The 16,451-nt window shown below is 47.4% G+C and overlaps 1 protein-coding gene across 1 annotated transcript; it reads right to left on the bottom strand.

Moving 5' to 3' along the window:
• Positions 1-256: 256 nt before the first annotated feature.
• On the bottom strand, positions 257-8,953 carry LOC136001298 (cystatin-A-like). Its single transcript, XM_065655425.1, has 3 exons — positions 8,838-8,953; positions 2,271-2,372; positions 257-480 (listed from the first exon to the last, which is right to left on the bottom strand). Exons 1-3 carry the CDS (start codon positions 8,907-8,909, stop codon positions 352-354), a joined length of 303 nt encoding a protein of 100 aa, XP_065511497.1. The 5' UTR covers positions 8,910-8,953; the 3' UTR covers positions 257-351.
• Between the last annotated feature and the right edge of the window lie 7,498 nt (positions 8,954-16,451).

The raw sequence follows: 16,451 nt of genomic DNA, 5'->3' as shown, positions 1-16,451 counted from the left end.
GCTTTTTCTCATAGCAGCCCAGAGAGTTCCCACGCAGACCCCCCCCAAACAGGGAAATATTGGAGACCCTAAGTCTGGCTTATTATAGCACTTCCTCTGCCTGTCAGCATTTTGGAAAGAGGAGCTGAAATGCGTGTGCTCTGTCTTACAGCTCTAGTACCTCAGGTGGCACAAACAGCCTTGAATACTATTTCAGAGCCCACTTGAGCTTTAGCCAGGCAGCAGACCTGGACATGACACGCAGTAGATGAACAAATAGTTTTCAAAACTTATTTTATTTCCGTGCATTTACTGACACAGGTAGAATCCACACACATCTTGCAGAAGTGAGGCACCATTCCTCATTGTCTCTCAGAAGTAGGTCAGAGGATCATCTCTGGTTTTCCCAGTCTGAAAACTGACAAGGCTGGGACAGTCGTTCTCAGCAGGGAGGCCCTGAAACACCCTTAAGTGGACATAGTTGTCATCAGAATCTTGGACCTAGAAACCAAAACAGTGGGAAAGTGAGGATCATGGGTGAAGCAGGTTCAAACAACAGGAAGAATATCTTTGCTCAGGAGCTGAATTTTAGGTTTCTCTCCCCTTTTACTTCAACAGCTCTTAACCCATCTGGATAGTAACTAACTGGTGCTGGAAACTCTATACACCTGTAGAGAACTGTAATAAAAACCTTCAGACTCATGCAAATGGAAAATGGGCAGCACTGCTGGAGTGTGGAAGCACCAGCAGGCACAACAGGAGAAAGGTTTGCAGGGCACCCTATTCAGGTCACAAAGATCCCAGCACATCAGCTGACAGCTTCTCCGGACACTCAGAGTAGGAAACAAGAGACACTGAGTAAATTTTAATGACTCAGGGCTGGGGCAAGGTGCAGAGACAGTGTCATCTCCCAGAAGGCACAGAAAGATCTAGCCACAGCCAGCACACGGTCCTAAGAAACCTGAAAGCCAGGATCCCTTGTCTGCAGAATTACTGCAAACACATCGGTGCCTGAACAGACAACTTGACACATCCTGGTGCCTCTCAGAGTAGGGCGAGTGGCTGAAATAAATAATTTTCAAAATAAACTCACCTTCCCCTCCAGCAAGTCCTCCCCCTAAGGCTTGCTACTACAGAGCTGTGCATGATTTCATACATACAGAGCCAAGCACAAGTTTTCTCGCTGTTTGAGGCATTAAGGGAAAGTTTAATGCCTTAGGCTCCAGGGGGTTTTTGCATGCCTTCTGGAGGCTGCACTGTTTCTCTTGGTCTGGATTATATCTCATCTGTAAGTCTGTTGGTAAAATTTAGCAATGCGGAGAATTCAGAAGGATAAAAGAAAACAATCTTGTGACAGAGGTCATTCCAGCTACCGCTAAAGTGAATAACTGCTTCTTGCCACTTGCAAGATTGGGAAAACGAGACCCATCATCAGTTTTCAGTCCTATAAAATGGATTTCTTCCAAGTTCACTAACATGTCAGTCTTTATTTCCGAGTAGTTTGCTCATGAGGCTTAGCATGGACAGCAAACAAGTATCTTACATGGCCTGAGTCAGCAACAGGATGGCGCTAAGTGAAGAAATGCAATTAGACATGACTTCTGGTTTCACTGCAGCCTTCCTGTAAATTGTTGCTCTGTATTACTCAGTACCTTGTCCACAAAGCGAAAGCGCATCTCAGAGGAGCCAGGGAAGGATAAACGCCATTTATGTAAGTAAGACTTGCATTAGCCATAGAATACGTACTCGGTCAGTACAATCCCCTGGTGCCCAGAGAGCAGAAATAAGTGTTCAAGAGTTGTTTTAGCAGTGTCTGTCCTTCCTGGGATCAACTAAGTATGAGAAACTTAGAGCAAATGCTCATAATGTCTCTGCAGAACTACTAAATCCCAAACCGACTCTTGTCGAGGGAGCACATCCTACCAGGTGTAAGTCTGTGCACATGTGCGGTTCAGATACAGCAATCGCATCCAGTGTTTGCTCTGCTGCCAGAAAGCCAGCCTGCCACTAAGCAGTGCTTTCCGGCCTTCACTCGCAAAATAGGCCCAGCAATTACTTGGAATCATTTGAGCTGATAAGGCAATCTACAGTCTTTGACTGTGATGATCCTAAGAAAGTTATCATTCACATCCGAAGCAGCACAGTGCATGTTTTATAAGTTTCTATGTTCCTGTTGTACAGTAGCGCCAAACAGAGGAATTTTATAAGCATCTGGAGATAGTCCATAACTCTATTAGTCACATCAGATGGTTTTCTACGACAAAGCACTCCTTCCTATAATATATACAAACCTTAATAAAGTAGTTTGTTCCAGCAACCACCTGAGTCCTATATGATATGGCTTTAAAGATTTCACATGTCTTGTTTACTCTGCTTTCAAATTGTAGCTTCACCTGTAAAAAGAAAGGGAAGAATGGTTGGCAGGTTCGTATTTAGGCTTTACTTTCACAGCTACCACTGTAATTTTCATCCTTTCAAACACACACCCTTAGTGAAGTAAACCCTGGAGACCCAAAATAAATAGGCAATCCAAGAGACTCCTGGAGTGCATTGAGGATAACTTCCTAAGCCAGGTAACAGACAGCCCTACCAGGGGAGATGCGATACCGGACCCGATAGTCACTAACGAGAGTGAGCTAATTGGTGACATCAAGACTGGAGGCAGCCAGGGCTGCAGTGATCATGTGCACATGGAGTTCACAGTCCTGAGGGATGTGGGATGGCTGAAGGGTAAAGTCAGGACACTGAATTTTAGGAAAGCCGACTTGCAGCTCTTCAAGGAGCTGGGCAGCAGGACCCCCTGGGAAACTGCCCTCAGGGACAAGGGAGCAGAACACAGCTGGCAGATCTTCAAGGATGCTTTCCATAGAAAACAAGAGATCTCTCGATCCCCGGGTGTAAGAAATTGGGTAAGGAAGTCAAGAGGTGGCTGAGTTGAGACCTGCTGGTCAAACTAAAGGGCAAGAAGGGAATGCACAGGCAGTGGAAGCAGGGACAGGTATCCCAGAAAGAGTATAGGGACACTGCCCCGCTGTGCAGAGATGGGGTCAGGAAGGGCAAGGCACAGCTGGAGCTGAATTTGGCAAGAGACACAAAGAATAACAAGAAGGGCTTCTGCATGTCAGCCAGATGAGGAAAGTCAAAGAAAGTGTGTCCCCCCTGATGAGCAAGACTGGCAAACTGGTAACAACGAACAAGGAGAAGGCCGAGGTACTTCAACAAATAGTCTTCACTGGCAAGCTATCTGCCCACACTTCCCAAGTAGAGGAACTGCAAGAAGGGGACTGGGGAACAAAGTCCCTCCCACTGTAAGAGAAGACCAGGCTTGTGACCAGTTGAGGGACCTGAACATACATCCATCTATGGGACCTGGTGAGATGCATCCCAGAGTCCTGAGGGAATTGGCTGATGTAGTGCCAAGCCACTCTCCATGATATTTGAGAAGTCATGGCAGTCAGGTGAAGTCCCTGGTGGCTGGAAAAATGGAAATATTGCACCCATTTTTAAAAAGGATGGAAAAGAGGACCCTGGGAACTACCGACTTGTCGGCCTCACCTCTGTGCCTGGAAAGATCATGCGACAGATCCTCCTAGAAGCTGTGCTAAGGCATATGGAGGACAAGGAGGTGATTCAGGACAGCCAGCGTGGCTTCACCAAGGGCAAGTCCCACCTGACCAACCTAGTGGCCTTCCATGGTGGAGTGACTACCTCACTGAACAAAGGAAGGGCTACGGATGTCGTCTATCTGGACTTCTGTAAAGCTTTTGACGTGGTCCCTCACAACATCCTTCCCTCTATGTTGGAGAGGTATGGATTTGATGGGTGGACTGTTCAGTGGATGAGGAATTGGCAAGATGATTGCATCCAGAGAGTGGTGGTCAAAGGCCCAGTGTCTGGATGGACACTGGTGAAAAGTGGTGTCCCTCAGCGATCCGCACTGGGACCAGTAACTCTTTAACATCATCATCAATGACACAGACAGTGAGACTGAGTACACCCTCAGCAAGTTCACGAATGACACCAAGCTGAGTGGTGCAGTTGACACGCCTGAGGCACAGGATGCCATCCAAAGGGACCTGGACAAGCTTGAGAAGTGAGCCCATATGATCCTCATGAGGTTCAACGAGGCCAAGTGCAAGGTCCTGCACCTGGATTGAGGCAACCCCTGGTATCAATACAGGCTGGGGGATGAAGGGATTGAGAGCAGCCCTGCAGAGAAGGACTTGGGGGATACTGGTGGATGAAAGACTGGACATGAGCTGGCAATGTGCGCTTGCAGCTCAGAAGGCCGATTGTATCTTGGGCTGCATCAAAAGCAGCATGGCCGGCAGGTTCTGGGAGGGGATTCTGCCCCTCGCCTCCACTCTGGTGAGACCCCACCTGCAGTCCTGTGTCCAGCTCTGGAGCCCTCAGTACAGCAAAGACATGGACCTGTTGGAGAGGGGCCAGAGGAGGCCACAACAATCATCAGAAGGGTGGAACAGCTCTCCTGTGAGGAAAGGCTGAGAGAGTCAGGGTTGTTCAGCCTGGAGAAGAGAAGGTTCCAGGGAGACCTTATTGCAGCCTTTCAGTACTTAAAAGGGGCCGATAAGAAGGATAGGGACAGACTTTTTAGCAGGGCCTCTTGCGACAGGACAAGGGGTAATGGTTTTAAACCAAAGGAGGGGAGATTCAGACTAGACATGAGGAAGACATTTTGTACAATGAGGGTGGTGAAATACTGGCACAGGTTGCCCAGAGGTGGCAGATGCCCCATCCCTGGAGACATTCCAGGCCAGGCTGGACGGGGCTCTGAGCAACCTGATCTAGTTGAAGATGTCCCTGCCCATTGCAGGGGGGTTGGACTAGATGACCTTTGAAGGTCCCTTCCAACCCAAACTATTGTACGATTCCATGTCGATGGCCCGAGGCAGGGCAGAGGCATCCAGCAGCCCAGCAGAGGAGCGCAGCGTCACTCAGGAGCCTGCTCAGGCAGCCCCTGGGAGGGGCCAGCAGCATGTCAGGGCTTCTCACCACTCACCTGTTCCACAGAAACACACAGAATTACTTGGCTTTCTCAGCACATACACCTACAGCTGGCTGCCACTCTCAGGGCATTCCTTCCCAGCAGGCAAGGCCCAGAAATTGCCCTAGAGGCAGATCAGATCCAGATCAACTATGTCCAGATAGCCAGAAATGACCATCTTACTCAGGCTCTTCATAAACTCTTACTCTGCTCTTCTTCCCAGCAGCTTCCATGGGTTTTCTATCCCAGGGCAGCAACAGCAATACTTTTAGCTCAGGAGCTGCTAAATCCAGCAAACCAGGGAAAGTTCAATTTCCAACCTGCTCCAGCAGGCTGGGTCTGAGGGCTCCTAGGATGATCCTAAGCGGCATTTTTTGGTACATATTATTTCTCTCTCAGAACAAAACCAAGCCAGTTCTCTCCCTTTTTACCATCTCTCCCATCCTCTGGCCACTACATCCCCCACTTGTTATTTATGGACAGAGCCTTCAGTAAAATCAGGCAGGCAGACAGCTCCTTAATCCTCAGATGGAAAAATGTAAGATTCCTAAGCTCTTATCTAGCAGCTCCTTAAACCCAAAACCTTCCTCCATTTTAGGCAACAGCTGCATAACAAGGAGAATGAATAAATAACATGCCCCAGCTCACTGACTATAGACAAGGCACAGGTATAATCCAAAGAGCAGAACAGATGTTGGGCATCCCAAGGTCTGCAGATGCTCTTCACAACTTCACTCAAATCACATGAATTGCTCCTCTGCTTTGCAGAGCATAAAATCCCACAGAATTGCATCATGAAAGGGTGACACTGTTATCTGGTGGGAAACACAGATAAGGTTTGTCTCCCTAAGAATATTTTGCTTAGAGAACTATACCGAAGGCTCTGTGGAAGGGAAAGACAAGGGGGAGTTCTCTCTCCTGCTCTCAGCACAAGGCAGAGATTTCACCTTGCGGAAAACAAAGAGCAATGAAATAATTTGTTTTCATTTTCTTGAAGTTACAGAGAATGGATGAACACCAAAATTAAGATTGCCCTCTTCTGGAATCACCACAAAGACTTTACAAAAACAAACAAAAGAATTTGGAAGACAACAGCGGGCTTGAGCTAGCCTCAGCATGTTATCCTTCCTGGTGACTGAGAACGCCCAGCGTCATGACAGTGAGCTTATTCTAAAGAACAGTAATGGAGATCCTATCTGTATTGTGATTGAAGTGTATTTTGCAATTGCTTTATTTTGCCATAGAATAGCATCATGACAGTTAAGCACTGAGATTTCATCTCGGATACACACTGCAATATGGCAGGTTCTTTTGATCACCAGCGACACTGCCAAGCATTAAGAACATAGCTCGGTATCTGGCATGCTACAGTGTCCCAGCAGTGTTCAAAGGAGGCCCTTAAACGATTTCACAGGCTCATTAGTCAAACTACACAGCCCCCAGCAGGCAGGAGACTTTGCTCTCCCTGTCCTACACATATGAGGCAACAGGAATTACAGGGACACCAAGGTGCTACGAGTCCTGCCCTAGGGTCTCTTCTCCACAGCTGAGGGAATTTATCACTGCAAGTGCTTCTCCTTCAACCACTTGTGCCAGCACAAGAGGAACAGCAGCACTGCTCCCGAGTAATTCAGTCGGTGCCTCACAAACAGTTTCAGATAATCCTTTTCTCTTTCTGTTCTGCCGTAAATTATCTCCCCTCTGATTAACCTGTTATCACATACTCCGTGCATGCGTGCTCAACTCTGGCAACCCCAACCGTGATTGACCAATACAGCCGTACAGTGGAAGAAGGCTCAGAGGAGCTGGGCAAGGGCGATGTGCCCACGAATCTCAGAAAATAATGCAGGGTGTGACAGACCACAGCTTCTGCAAAGCAGCTGACATTAGCTCAACACAATGCAGACCAGAGGGTGCTTGTTTTAGATAAACCGCTCTGTCAGTTGAGTGGATCGACTGAGGGTGTCACTCCCTGAGTTCATTTAAAGAACGCGAACACTGCCCTAAGTGAGCCAGGTCAGCATGGGGACAATGAATACGTGGCTCCGCCCAACATGCAGTACAAAAAGTCAACAACAAACAAAAGAATTTGGAAGACAATAGCGGGCTTGAGCTAGCCTCAGCACATGTTCTCCCTCCTGGTGGCTGAGAACACCCAGCATCATGACAGTGAGCATATTCTAAAGAACAGTGATGGAGATCATATCTGTATTGTGATTGAAGTGTATTTTGCAATTGCTTTATTTTGCTAAGAGGAACCTAAATCAGAAACCTCATGTAACACCAAATATCTTCAAATAAGTTTGATATTAAACATTATACCCTCCATGTGTGGAATATCTAAAAGAACCTGGTCAGAGAATACTGGACTCTGGCATCAGCCTACGCAGCCCCTTTACAGATCTCTCCTGGTGGCACAGCCCAGCTCACCTTAGCCTGGTTTTATCATTGCCTGGTCTCAGCCTGCAAGCTCACGGGAGACGCGGATTGGTACTTGTCCTGGTTTTGGCTGGGATAGAGTTAATTTTCTACCCAGTAGCTGGTACATGGTGCTGTGTTTTGGATTTAGTATGAGAACAGCATTGACAATACACTGATGTTTTAGCTGTTCTTAAGTAGCCAAGGACTTTTCAGCTCCTATGCCAGGTGCACAAGAAGCTGAGAGGGCACACAGCCAGGACAGGTGACCCAAGTTGCCCAAAGGGATATTCGACATTATATGACGTCATGCTCAGCATATAGTTTGGGCAAAGCTGGCTGGAGGAACTGCTGCTTGGGGACAGACTAAGCATCAACCACCAGCTGGCGAGCAATTGCATTGTCCATCACTCATCTTGTATATTCTTTTATCTTTGGGGTTTTTTTCTCTTCTGCTGCCTTAGTAAACTCAACCTCAACTCAATTGCAAACCAGGGGGTTTACTTTTTTTCCCTCTTTCTCCCTCCCATCCTACTGCAGGGAAGGGGGAAGCAAGTGGCTGCATGGTGCTTAGTTGCCAGCTGGGGATAAACCATGCCAGTGCTGGTGCAAACTCTGTCCTCCGTGGCGCAGCAAAGGAGGGACATGGGAACCCTGCACACACAGGAGTGTGCAGCAGTATTGGCCAACATGTTCAGCCCCACGACTTCCTATTTTTGTTTCCTCAAGGAGGGTTTAAGTTCAGCTTTCTGCAGTTGCCAAAGCGGGTAGAGCCCATCTTTCAGAGCTGGGAGGGTGAAGGGGATTAGTCGGGTGGGTAAGAACACAAGATGGGAGACACAAAAGCAGCTTTCCCATGCCATAGTGTCCCCCTCTGGCTTCTCGGGATGCACTTTATACCCTTGGAAGAGCTGCTGGACTGCAGGGCTCTAGAGGATCTGCAGAGGTGCTGTTTACAGAGCTACTTCCAGAACAGGAAGTGATTTACCCATAGCCTCGTGCTGTATATATCTTGTTTTAGTGCCTACTACCACATGGTTTGTACTATCCATGTCCTTCAGTGAGGAATTAATTCTACCAGGTACAATCTTCTCCCTGCAAATACACCACCTTTAATTTCAAACAAGCAGCCTCAATGCTGGCATAGTAGAGTTGGCCTTCCAGCTGCACCCAAATGTTAACTGGAGGTGGCCCGTTATGGTCATGGACAAGGATGAGACAGAGAAGTGCCTTGTCTCAGTCTTACCGGCACACTGCCTATGCAGAATGCTGAGAAATGCTGGCTGGCAATCAAGGGGAATCCCATTTTCCGCACAAGCTTCTTCAGTTTAAACACTGGTTCAAAATCACCACCTGGTCTCCCAGCCTTTGCACAAGCTTCAAGACTCGACCCTTTGCACACAGAGACTTTATCTTTAGATAGGCTGCAACTCACCTTGTCAACAATTTCCTGCACTTCGGGAGTAGCAGGCTCGGTCTCAGATAAGCCCCCAAGAGTCGGCGACATAGTGGCAGGTAACTGCTCTGAAGTGATGGTGGTTCTGAAGAGGGAAGTTCAGCGCAGTCTGAGCAGAGTCACCAGACATCTCGTATATATACATATACATGTGTCATGGAATCATGTGACTTGTAACATGTGGAACCTACCATTACTGAACTAGAGAATGAGAAAAACAGGGAAAACGGGGAAAAACTATGTAAAGCACTGATAGTAATACTAAATGTAAGAAGCACTTTAAAAAATCTTAAGTGTATATAGTAAATCTGAAGTGTATACAGTCTTCATGCTAATAAGAAAAGCCAGCAACAGCCTCCAGCCACCCACAAGTTTGGGCTGAAACCAGAACCTCTTGCTTCTCCACCCATGTGCAGATGACTAGTCTGTGTGTTAAGGACGTGGATCAAAATCACACCCAGTGTTTCCCAACACTATTCAAGATCAGAAGCAAGCATGCAGTGATTTCCTGGTGCAGATCCCATTCAACTTGAAATTGCATTGTCTCCATATCCTTCAAAGCGGGAAACAGAGGCGTTTTACTTTCAGTGACTTTCCTTCCCTCTGCCCGACCAGACAGGTGCCAAGGTAAACACCAAAACCAGAAGGGGAAAAAATAAATCCTAGGTTCAGGTAAGTACTGCAAATAAGTTATTTCTGCTTCTTTCCTATCAAACCTGGAGTTGTATTCAAGCAAGCAGAATAACAACTGAATATGCTGTACCATTTACTTTTTTGTTGCAACTCCAGTGCCAGTTTCCTGGAAGACAAAGTACGATCCCTCGTACTACAGTAGTTGTGTGTGCACAATAGCTGTTCTAATTTCAAGGTACTTGTATATCACACACTGCTAAAATATCTAACATGCAGAGTATATACTCAGAAGTCTTCATTCTGCAGTTAGAGTTGAACAGACAACATAGTCACGTTCCTGACCATGTATGAATGTTCACAGCTCAAAACACATGCAACCTACTGAGGAAAGACCAGCAACTGTTAGCAGCCCGACCTGGTAAGGGAGAGCTAACACTTCAAGACCACAAAAAAACCTACTTCCCTTCAGTATTCCTGCCATCTCCCTCCTCCCTAGGGATGACTACATGGCAGGGGGTGAAATGAGAATACGCGCAGCACACAGGCAACAGGCATTTCTGCTGGAATCAGCACAAGGAATTAGCTAGAAACAAGCCTGTTCACAGGCACAGAGATGGTGACTGTGTAGCGCAGATTTATCAGTGTCCTAACCAGCCTACTGACGCTCCTCACAGATGACAAGTGATGCAATAGACAGCAAACAAATACTTCATATCTAACTTCAAGGTCTGTTCCTTGCACAAAGGACCTGAGATTGAGAAACTGCGGCCGTAAGGGCCCTAAACTCAACGGTATACAGATCAAGTTAAGAGCATGTTACCAAGAAGAATGTTGCAGAAATTCCCAAACTTGGGCAGCAGTGTTATGGGAGTGGAGGAAAGGCATTTGAGAAAAAACAGGTGGCATCCTGAGATAACATCTTTCTGAAGAAAAACATCCACAGAGGCAATTGTTGCTATACAAAAGCAGTCTGTCAGATCATGACCAAAGTGTTCTGTCAGATCATGACCAAATTGTTCTATCAGATCATGACTGTGGTCACGGGGTGGATTGTGTGGCAGTTGCACTTTCCCCCACCACACGACCTGAGAACTGGTGTGGTAGTCACACTGGTAGCTGGCCATGTCCCTCTCAGAATTGCAGCCTTCAATGGGGCAGTTAATGGCTCTTTGTGGAGACCCAGAGTTGGTGGGCAGGGTCGTTAGCAGAGGAGGGGCCAAGCGTGCCCACAGCCCAGAGAAGCTGAGAAGCTTCTCGAATGCCCACAGTTGGAGCAGGGTGGGCACAGAGAAGCCAAGAAGCTTCTGGAATGCCCACAGTCAGATCTGAATAGACTATAAGTGGGGTTCCCGCCAAAGACCCCCTTTGTGTGGTCTCCTTGGAGCTGCGGGTCTGCCATGCTGCCGGAATTCCTCCCCTTAGATGGAGAAGCCGTCTAAGGTAACCTCCCGGGATGGGGAGCGCCTCACCTCCGTGTGTGGGTGAGTGATAAATTACTGAATGTATGCTTTAATAAGTCCTCGCCTGGTAGGCAAGTGTGAACTCCTAGTCTGGGACAGACGAGTGTAAATTCCTTGCCTAGCAGGCAAGCGTAGGTCCTGGCGGCAATAGGCTAGTGTTTCTCTCTTATGAGCAGAACGGGGCAGAGAGGGCTCTGGTTTTGTTTTCTCGTGAGTGCGTGTATGCATGCTCTGGGTCTTCATTATTCTTATTTCGCTGCACCCCAAATAATGTCTTAACCTAATATCCGAACCTGTATCTTATGTTATCGGAGTGCTAACTAATTGTATAAACCCCGTTTCTAATCGGTTTATCGGCGGTACTTTTCCAGCCAGAATAAAGCTTGTTTTGGAGTGCCTCCGTGACATTTAAATGGCGTAGCTGGCAGGATATTAAAAATGGAATTATTTTGGGATTACAGTTATGATATTCCTTGCACTGCTGCCTGCATCCGGGCTGAAGCGAGGTGGTTCGGTCCTGAAATTATCGTAGCTGTGTGTGCTGTGTTCTGTGTTGCCGCATGTGTGCTACTGTTTGTCCCGTGCAAATGCCTTCAGCAAATACAGGACCAGTCAGGGAGATGTGATTATAAGAGGGAGCTGAAAACAGATCGTTTGAGAAGGAGGTTGTGTTTGTTAGAAATAAATTGTTTGAGGGCGGAATCGCTATGGTAGGAAAAGCACATGTGTTTGTTAGAACAAAGGAGATGGTGTTTGTTAACCTGGGCAAGACCCCCCGCTAGGGCTCCCCGAATTCAGAAAGAAATTGCCAGCCGGGGGCACCGGTGTGTAACCGAGGACTGGGACGGAGATATCTGGGGAGATTCTGAAAATAGTGCTGATAAGGAGCAGGTGGAGACAAAGTATGTGCATCCTCTCATTAGAACTGAGACCCATACGGGACCACGGCGTGGAAATCCCGCCCCTAGACGGCTTCCTCCGGACGGCTCCTCGGCGCCCCGGGAACTTGAACTCGGCGACTCACGATCTAGATCCTCACATGAGCTGGGCGAAATAGAAACTGAATATCTTTGGCATGTTTCACTTACCCGGGTTGATCAGATATCACTGAGTAATGAGGCGGTTGCGGGCTTTTGGGAACTTGATGTGTTTTCAAGTGATAGTCCGGGCGGCTCTCCCCCCTACTCCAGGAACATGATGGGACCAAAAGAGTTTGGAGAACAGGCTGCAAGGCTCCTCCCAGGTAGCTCCCCCCACGCTCAGGAACGTGGAGAGACCGACACCAGTAAGACAGGCTTGCCGGAGCTACTTGAGGGCATTCAGGGGTCTGAGGGAGGGTTACAAGGACTTCCCCGCCGCATGGCTGTGCCAGTAAATCCGACCCACCTTCAGCCGCTTGAGCTGCCGGACGCTTTAAAGATACATGTCCAGTCCCTCAGGGAGGGAATCCAGGAGGCCATCGACCTTAGCAAGCAGAAGCCCCGAAATCCTCCTGCGCACGTATTAACCTGGGCTGAAATCCTGCACAACTTAGGCACCATGTGGACAATGAACCCTCGTTTCCTGTGTCCACTGCTTTGGGACTTGCTGGACCCGGGAGGCCACACAGAGAAAACGGGTCGCGAGCCTCCCCCACTCCGCGATCGGCAGAGTGGAGCGGAGCCGCCTGTGGCGCCCGGCCTCGCGAGCAACCTCCCCCACCGAGGTAGAGGAAAAAAATAGAAGCCACGGCTTGGGACCTGGACCGCCCAACCCGCTTAGTAGCTGATAAGGGTGCTTAGAGTTTGAGAGCCACGGGGCAGAGGCACCTGCCGTTAGGACCTTGCAATTTACCTCTGCGCCGTTGCAGCCTAAGGGAGCTGCTAAGATTAGGATTTTGCAACCCATTCTCCCTATATTGGCCTGTTTGCACATCTGATGAGCAGTGGCACTTAACAAAGATATGCTTTTCATGATTCCCCTCTAAGGGAGGAAGACAAAGCATAATTTGCGTTTACCTAGTAAACCCTCTGCATTAGTGTCCGGTGGGTAGTCCCAGACTTCTAACTCCAAAAGCCTGGTTCCCAAGAGACCAAGGCCTGTCTTTGTGTTCTCTTACAGGACAAAAGGAAGATGAACAATCCTGAGCGTTCCAACATATGGACGGGGTGGAAGAGGCTCCAGCTGAAACTGGGTGGTGGTTAAAGTCAGTCTTTGGAATGAGAGTCACGCCAGGCGACACCAACAAACCATTGAGGAGGCAGCCATTAAGATTGGTGCCTGCGTGTGTAAGCAGTTGGTCTTAACAGAACCCTGTTACCTGAAATGTGCATTTAGAGTTTTCGTAATGCTGGTTTGTCATCTGTACACTATCTTTGAAGGATTTTTTTTTCTCCTCTCCCTAATCTTGAATGTCTAGTGACTTTAATCTGTCTTGATTGTATTGTGTCTGTATATGCATTTTTCCTTTCCAGTAAGTAACTACTTTCTACAATGTGCACACACAGTGTGTGTGTGTGGGCCTGTTTCAGTGGTGAGACACTGACCATCTAGATTTCTGCATAGTTTGCATTCTAAAGGCACAATTGGGTATAGCTGCTTGTAGTGGTAGATATTTTGCTGCTCTTCCGATCTAGACGTGCAGTGACCTAAAAATCTGAACTTATCTGCATAAATGTTGGAAGACTCTTCCACAGCAGCAGAAGTCATAAAGCATGGAATTTGTGTGCTGAATTGGTACACTTAGCACACAGTTGAACGCTACCTTCATAGAGGTATCTCCACTCAAATTATGTGGAACGACTTTGTTTGCCTTTAGCGATGTAATCTGACTGGTTCTGTGGTAGGTTTATGGGCTTATATTCAAGCTCGATTAAAGCCCTATAACTATTGCAGCACCTGATGTACTGAACTTCTAAGTTCCCTCTCTTGGATAATGTCTCTAGCCTGGAATCAAAATATTTTTGTTTCACCTTCTGGTAATAGGTAATCTTAAATTGTACATTCTTCCCAAGATAAGAAGGTACTTTTTTTGAAGGGGTGATGGGAGCTGTTCTGGGTGCAGTGGTACTCCAGGAAGAAAGGCAAGGATCAGAACAGACGATATTAATTTGTAATATCCTAGTTTTAGTTGTTTATAGAAATAGTTTAACCCTTACTGTTTGAGATTTGGAGCAAGTTAGGCATTTAGATATCTTACACAGACTAAGACTTGAACTGAAGGGCTGAAGCACTGTACAAATAAGCATTTGAAGGTTTCAGCTTTCTTCTCTGCACTCAGTGGTTTATACCCAAATGCTTAAGTTCTAAGTATGAAAGCAGAGAGGAAACACTAATGAACTCTATGCATGACATTGCATAGGCTCCATAAACAAAATGACTGTCCAGAGCCAGGCCGTATTACACTTGATCCTATTGAAGGAAAAGGTGTATACCAGAAGCTGTGTCTACATCCTGAGCATCTGGGTGCCTTTACAAGAACAACTACAAGGACAAATAACGGAGGACTCAGAGGCAATTGTTGCTATAGTGGGGAGCAACTGATAAGAACTTTTACTGTATTTGTTTTCCTTATCAGGATGGCTAACCAGCCTCCTCTAACATTTGTTAACAACTGTAATTGCTGTAATTTGCACTATTGCATTGTTTATCAGCAGGTTGATTTGTGATGATAATGATAACAAGGTGACACACATAAGGTATGGTGATCCACAGTGGGCATTAAAACTCACCAACAGAATGCCCCCTTTGACTTTGGAGGCAAGAGGTGACTGCACCACCACTCCGAAGTGGTCTGTCAGATCATGACTGTGGTCACGGGGTGGATTGTGTGGCAGTTGCACTTCCCCCCCGCCACGCCCTGAGAACTGGTGTGGCAGTCGCACTGGTAGCTGCCTATCCCCCTCTCAGAACTGCAGCCTTCAATGGGGCAGTTAATGGCTCTCTTTGTGGAGACTCAGAGTCGCTGGGCAGGGTCGTTAGCAGAGGAGGGGCCCAGAGCGCCCACAGCCCAGAGAAGCTGAGAAGCTTCTCAAATGCCCACAGTCAGAGCAGGGTGGGCACAGAGAAGCCAAGAAGCTTCTGGAATGCCCACAGCCAGATCTGAACAGACTATAAATGGGGTTCCCGCCGAAGACCCCCTTTGTGTGGTCTTCTTGGAGTTGCGGGTGTACCATGCTGCCGGAGTCCCTCCCCTTAGACGGAGATAGGCGAGTGTAAATTCCTCGTCTGGGACAGACGAGTGTAAATTCCTTGCCTAGCAGGCAAGCGTAAGTCCTGGCCACAATAGGCTAGTGTTTCTCTCTTATGAGCAAAACAGGGCAGAGAGGGCTCTGGTTTTGTTTTCTTGTGAGTGCGTGTGTGCACGCTCTGGATCCTCATTATTCTTATTTTGCTGCACCCCAAATAATGTCCTAACCCAATATCCGAACCTGTATCTTATGTTAGAGTGCTACCTAATTGTATAAACCCCGTTTCTAATCGGTTTATTGGCGGTACTTTTCCAGCCAGAATAAAGTTTGTTTTGGACCTTGTTGTCTGCCTAAACTTATTTTGAGGTGCCTCCATGACAACTATAAAATTCATTTGTTCACATATTTTGTACAAATAACGAGTTGTTTACTCTTAATTACAGGAGAATCATTTCAACCTTGAGATCTCAGATAAGTAGGTCCAAAACAAACCAGGACTGGATTCTCCTGGTTCTGGAGGGTCCCAGTACAGCTCACCCAAGGTCACTTTCCAGTTTGGCTCTCACGGTTATGGACCATCTTGATGGTAAATACCCCACATCATTGACTCTTCGGAGGCTTGTAGTGAATTCAGCAACGCTCATTGAATACCTGAGACACCAAAACAGAAAAGCAAAAGTGAATCAGCCCTTATCCAGGAGGTGAGCAGAACTTCAGAGATAGTTCAGGCAACCATCTCTTCACATAGCACCCATTTCAAGCTGCCCAGCCCTGCTCTACCAATAAATGGTACTTACCAAGGCATCTGTCTCCATTCACCTTCTCTCCTGGCTACAGCGAATCCAAAGTTTGCAGCCTGATGCTGGGGGAGTGCACAGCACTAAGTGTTCTCCCTCGGATACGGCAGTCTGTTATCCTCAAAGATGATGATGCCCTTTTTGTTTTGTTTTTTTAAAGAGGGAGGGCAGTTATCAGTGGAAGGCTCCTGACTGGCTGCACTCAGTTAAGTTCACTGTGGCACTGCAAGTTGGACACCGTATTCTTCTCTTTCCTGAGCAACCGCATTTTGCATTGTCATGCCAGCTAAGAAGAGGTGCAAGGGCTCTTGGAAGCCATGTTCACATTTTTAGTTATCTGACCGCAGGTGCTGGTGCTGCCAGCACTCCTACGCAAAGGGCACACTGCTCTCACCTCACTCGCCTCTGGCACCTCTCTGGGTGAAATTTAGCACACAGAACTAGAGCCTGAAGGTCATGTTCATTTAGCTTGAACTGCGGGCCTTGTCAAGCAGACTGCTTGCCCTAAGGAGGACCAGTAAATGTGACTATTTA

Source organism: Caloenas nicobarica, chromosome 1, assembly GCF_036013445.1.
Source record: "Caloenas nicobarica isolate bCalNic1 chromosome 1, bCalNic1.hap1, whole genome shotgun sequence".
Taxonomy (NCBI): domain Eukaryota; kingdom Metazoa; phylum Chordata; class Aves; order Columbiformes; family Columbidae; genus Caloenas; species Caloenas nicobarica.
Note: the sequence above shows the minus strand (reverse complement) of the source record. Positions and strands in the feature narration are given on the sequence as shown.

Excerpts from the sequence above, each read along its gene's own strand:
- LOC136001298 (XM_065655425.1), bottom strand. The coding sequence starts at position 8,909 with ATGTCGCCGACTCTTGGGGGCTTATCTGAGACCGAGCCTGCTACTCCC. Across the intron at positions 2,373-8,837 it reads TGCAGGAAATTGTTGACAAG|GTGAAGCTACAATTTGAAAG; the intron begins GTGAGTTGCAGC and ends TTCTTTTTACAG. Across the intron at positions 481-2,270 it reads GAACAAACTACTTTATTAAG|GTCCAAGATTCTGATGACAA; the intron begins GTTTGTATATAT and ends TTTGGTTTCTAG.